The sequence below is a fragment of the Palaemon carinicauda genome, chromosome 20 (genome assembly GCF_036898095.1).
Source record: "Palaemon carinicauda isolate YSFRI2023 chromosome 20, ASM3689809v2, whole genome shotgun sequence".
NCBI classification, from domain to species: domain Eukaryota; kingdom Metazoa; phylum Arthropoda; class Malacostraca; order Decapoda; family Palaemonidae; genus Palaemon; species Palaemon carinicauda.
The window spans coordinates 122,714,049-122,718,750 of NC_090744.1; the positions used below are offsets into that span (position 1 = coordinate 122,714,049).

The 4,702-nt window shown below is 37.4% G+C and overlaps 1 protein-coding gene across 1 annotated transcript in view; it reads right to left on the minus strand.

The window, feature by feature from the left end:
- The window catches only part of LOC137614435 (zinc transporter ZIP1-like), a 5,137-nt gene extending 853 nt beyond the window's left edge, over positions 1 to 4,284 (minus strand). Inside the window, exons 1-2 of the mRNA XM_068344249.1 lie at positions 3,787 to 4,284; positions 1 to 500 (exon numbers count right to left, since the gene is read on the minus strand). The exon at positions 1 to 500 is cut by the window's left edge and continues 853 nt beyond it. Of these exons, the coding sequence (XP_068200350.1) occupies positions 1 to 500; positions 3,787 to 3,915 (629 nt within the window). The 5' untranslated portion in view covers positions 3,916 to 4,284. The remainder of the gene's footprint in view (positions 501 to 3,786) is intronic.
- Positions 4,285 to 4,702: the final 418 nt, after the last annotated feature.

The following is a 4,702-nucleotide window of genomic DNA, read 5'->3' on the forward strand; positions in this document are numbered from 1 at the left end:
CCTTCCATGATACTGTGGAATGAGAATGCCACGACAAATATCATAGCTTTTAAGGTTGGCAATCCTTCCTTGGTGTCAACTGGCTTTTCCTCATCTTGAGCAACTGGAGAACCACTTGAACCATTTTCAGCATCAGTTAGAGTGGTGGTGTTCTGTTGACTCTTCTTATTCATAAGATCATCTTCATTGGATTCATTTGCTATTGGCTTTAGTGGAACATGTTCATTTTCAATGATGTCCGGACTGCTACTTCCCTTTGTTTTCTCTTTCTTGGGTGAGTGGTGGTTGTGTGCACTACATGTGTGAACAATATGTTCGATAATGTATATGAGGAAAAATCCACCGCAGACGATGAGTTCAGCAATGGGGTAATTTGTGTGTGGTAGAAAGTGGTTGTCCAGAGCTCGTTGTGTTAAAAGCCGAGCTTCAGGAATAAGGTGCAGGAAGACTGTAGCCAGTAGCACTCCACCGCCAAAGCATAAACAAGCACTGAGGGCAGCCTGAAATAAATTGAAAATAAGCAAAAGAAAAACAACTGAAGCATAAAAAAATAAACAATGAAAACTCTCAACCTTGTTAATGATGAAAAAGGATTGTGAAATATAAGCATTAAACAAAACTAATAATGTTAGAATTACAAGGTATTATTAGGCAACAAAATGAAGATCCTAAAGAAAGTAAAATCAAAGCAACTTGTAGCTCACAGACATAAATGTTGGTACGCTGACGATAAATAATTATATTCGTGACAATCTGTATGTTAAAGAAATTAAATAATTTAATGGCCAACGAGAATTATTAATAGTCACATTTCATACAAGTACAAATGCTGGCATCTAAATCAAGCGAAAATCAAGAAATTCTTGAAAGGGTTGGCAATCACTAAAGTATATAAAGAGAAATTATGTAAATTATTTAGAAATAAAGGATTTTACAATATCCTTCAAATTATAGGGTCTATACAAACGGTGAAGGAACAAATTTACTCATCAGTGCTAATTTTGACTCCAAAGAATAGTTAGGGGTGTAAATTTCGCTACAGTAATAGTATTGAGGGGGTAATATATGATAAAATGCAAGTTATTTTGACTTATGGTCAATAGAAGTTATCAAGGCTAATTTGGATCAAGATAAGTAATGATGGCTAGTAGGGGTCAAAGGATAAGCTTCTTTTGGTCTTAGGTCTAGTTATGGTGGCTATTTTGTGATAAGAATCAATTAGGGGAACTAATGTAGGTCAAAAGAAAAGTTATGAGGGTTAACATGGGCCAAAGGTCAATTTATAAAGGCTAATCTTGATCAAAGAATATGTCATAATAGTTAATTTTGTAGTTAGGTCAAGCAATAATGGAGCATATGAGTATAGCATGGGTAAAAACCAAAACTTGGAGCATGTGAGTATAGCATGTGTAAAACCCAAAATTTGGAACATATGAGTATAGCATGTGTAAAACCCAAAATTTGAAGCATATGAGTATAGCATGTGTAAAACCCAAAGTTTGGAGCATATGAGTATAGCATGTGTAAAACCCAAAATTTGGAGCATATGAGTATAGCATGTGTAAAAACCAAAACTTGGAGCGTATGAGTGTAGCATGTGTAAAACCCAAAATTTGGAGCATATGAGTATAGCATGTGTAAAACCCAAAATTTGGAGCATATGAGTATAGCATGTGTAAAAACCAAAACTTGGAGCGTATGAGTATAGCATGTGTAAAAACCAAAACTTGGAGCATATAAGTATAGCATGTGTTAAAACCAAAACTTGTAGCATATGAGTATAGCATGTGTAAAAACGAAAACTTGGAGCATATGAGTATAGCATGTGTAAAAACCAACACTTGGAGCATATGAGTATAGAGTGTCTAAAAACAAAAAATTTCAGCATAGATACATCGTGCAAATAAACCACAAGTTCGACTATATAAATATAATTCATATTAAGTCTTTATAGATCTTACCTCTTCTCTTGAAATATACACAGGACTTGTAACCCGGGGGATTAAAAACTGACTATCCAATATACTAAAACCCTCGTACTTTTATTACCTCCGCCGACGAAGTTGGAAGGAGGTTATGTTTTCGCCCCTGTTTGTGTGTTTGTAATTTATGTGTGTGTGTTTGCACAATTTTAATCGTAGAGTAATGACACCTACAGGGATTAACTTTTATGTAAAAATCTTGAAATGATTACATTTTGGAAGGTCAAGGTCAAAGGTTAAGGTCACAGTCAAGCAAAATATCACTGCACACACATCGGTGTCACAGAGACTTCAAACTTGGTTCATATTTGTGTATGAAAATCCATGCCAATTAATACATATTAAGGTCACAGGTCATGGTCAAGGTCGAGAAATCAGCTGCCCTGGCGGAGTTCTGCGCTCTACAGAGTGCCCCTCTAGTTATTCAGTTATTTATATATTATTGGATTATTAATTCTCACTGATAAATTTACTAATCCATCAAGATCCTGTCTACTAGAACAGCATTCTGATAGAGCAGACTTATTTCACGAAACCAGCTTGATTTTCTAAGAATCGATTTAAACTGTAGGTGTATTTGAAGTATGTGTGACCACCATGGGCAAACTTATGTTAGGGTTAATTCGGTCGACCCTTTGCTCGGTCTTAACCTTGACCTTTGACCTAGAACTTCCAAAATCTAATCACTTCCACGTCTCGGCATGAAAATTAATCCCTGAAAGTTTCACTACTTCGAGTAAAATTGTATCCAGCAAGTTGTTCACAAACAAACAAACAGGAAAATGGATAAACAAAGAAACAGGAGGATTTGGAGAAGGAGTAGGAGGTTTGTAGAAAGAGGAATAATAGGTGCAAGAGTAGGAGGATTTGGAGGAGTAGGAGTGGAAAGATTTAGAGAACTAGCAGTAGGATTTGTAGGAGTAGTGGTAGGAGGTGCAGAAGTAGGATTTTGAGGAGTAGGGGTAGGAGGTGTAGGAGAAGGATTTTGAGAATTAGGGGTAGGAGGTGTAGGAGAAGAAGGATTTAGAGTAGGGGTTGGAGGTATAGAAGTAGGATTTGGAGTAGGGGTAGGAGGTGTAGGAAAAGGATTTTGAGGATTAGGGGTAGGAGGTGTAGGAGAAGGAGGATTTAGAGTAGGGGTTGGAGGTTAGTAGTAGGAGGATTTGGAAGAACTAGCAGTAGAATTTGTAAGAGTAGTGGTAGGAGGTGTAGAAGTAGGATTTGGAGGAGTAGGGTTAGGAGGTGTAGGAGAAGGAGGATTTAGAGTAGGGGTTGGAGAGAAGTATTAGGAGGATTTGGTGGAGGAAGAGGAGTAGTAGTAGGAGAGGTGTAGGAGAAGGAGGATTTAGAGTAGGGGTTGGAGGACTAGGGGTAGGAGGATTTGGAGGATTAGGGGTAGGAGGATTTGGAGGATTTAGAGAACTCGAAGTAGGATTTGGAGAAATAGCGATATGAGGTGTAGAAGTAGAAGGGTTTTTAGGAGTCGGGGCTGGAGCTGTAGTTGTATGAGGTTTTGTAGGAGGAAGAGAAGTAATCGGATGCTTAGGGGAATTTTGAGGAGTAGGAGGATTAGGAGGAGTAGGGATAGGAAGTGTATGAGTAGGAGGATTTGGAGGAGGAAGAGGAGAAGTAGTAGGATGCTTAAGAGAATTTGGAGGAGTAAGGGTAGGAGGATTTGGAGGAGTAGTAGTAGGAGGAGGATTTGGACAAGGAAGAGGAGAAGCAGGATACGTAGGTGGATTTGGAGGAGTAGGAGGAAGATTTGGAGGAAGAGGAGTAGGACGACTAGTCAAATCTTACTCACCTGTGCCTTTTTGCCCTCCAGTTTTCCTTTGAGGAGGTTTCGTACGTAGAGCGGTAACATGGAGAATATTAGGGTGAGAATAGCCATTGTGACCAGGGCAACAGCCTTGGTTCCAGCAACGCCCAACATCTTCGAAAGATGATTTCTTGTATTTTCACGGGAAAATTAAACTGTTCTGTATTTCTACAAAGACAAGAATCTCTGTATAGGTAAAAGTTGGATTGTCACGTGTAATTTTTCAACGTCTAAGAACTTTGTACACATATAAATGTATATATACTGTACATGTATTTGATTTACGTAAACAATTTAAATTTAAACACAATCGAGCACTGCTGCTTTTGTTCTGAATTTAACAAATCGAACCAGTATCATTTTCTTGTTTCATACGGGTTATTTTCGGCTGCTTCTTTCTCTCTTGAATTTGTACTTATCTTCAGGGTGTCGTTTTCTGTGTCCTTATTGGTTCAACTTTGAAAAGTCATTTGTCTGAAAAGAAAAACTATTAGAGTATATCATTAAGGGAAGTCAATAATTTAACAGAACATTGAACATTATTCAAATAGGACTTAGGCAAGTTACTGTAAACTCTTCGATATAGGAGGTATAAATAATATTTAATAATTGCTAAAGATGTACTGTAGGTTTATTACAATAAGATTTCGGTAGCCTTCAAGGACTGGTGTCCCCGTTTGAAATAAATAAAGATACTACTACTACTACTACTACTACTACTACTACTACTACTACTCTCTCTCTCTCTCTCTCTCTCTCTCTCTCTCTCTCTCTCTCTCTCTCTCTCTCTCTCTCTCAATATATATATATATATATATATATGTGTGTGTGTGTGTGTGTGTGTGTATGTGCATGTATATAAATTATATGTAGATACAGTGTATAGATGAGTGTATTTTAT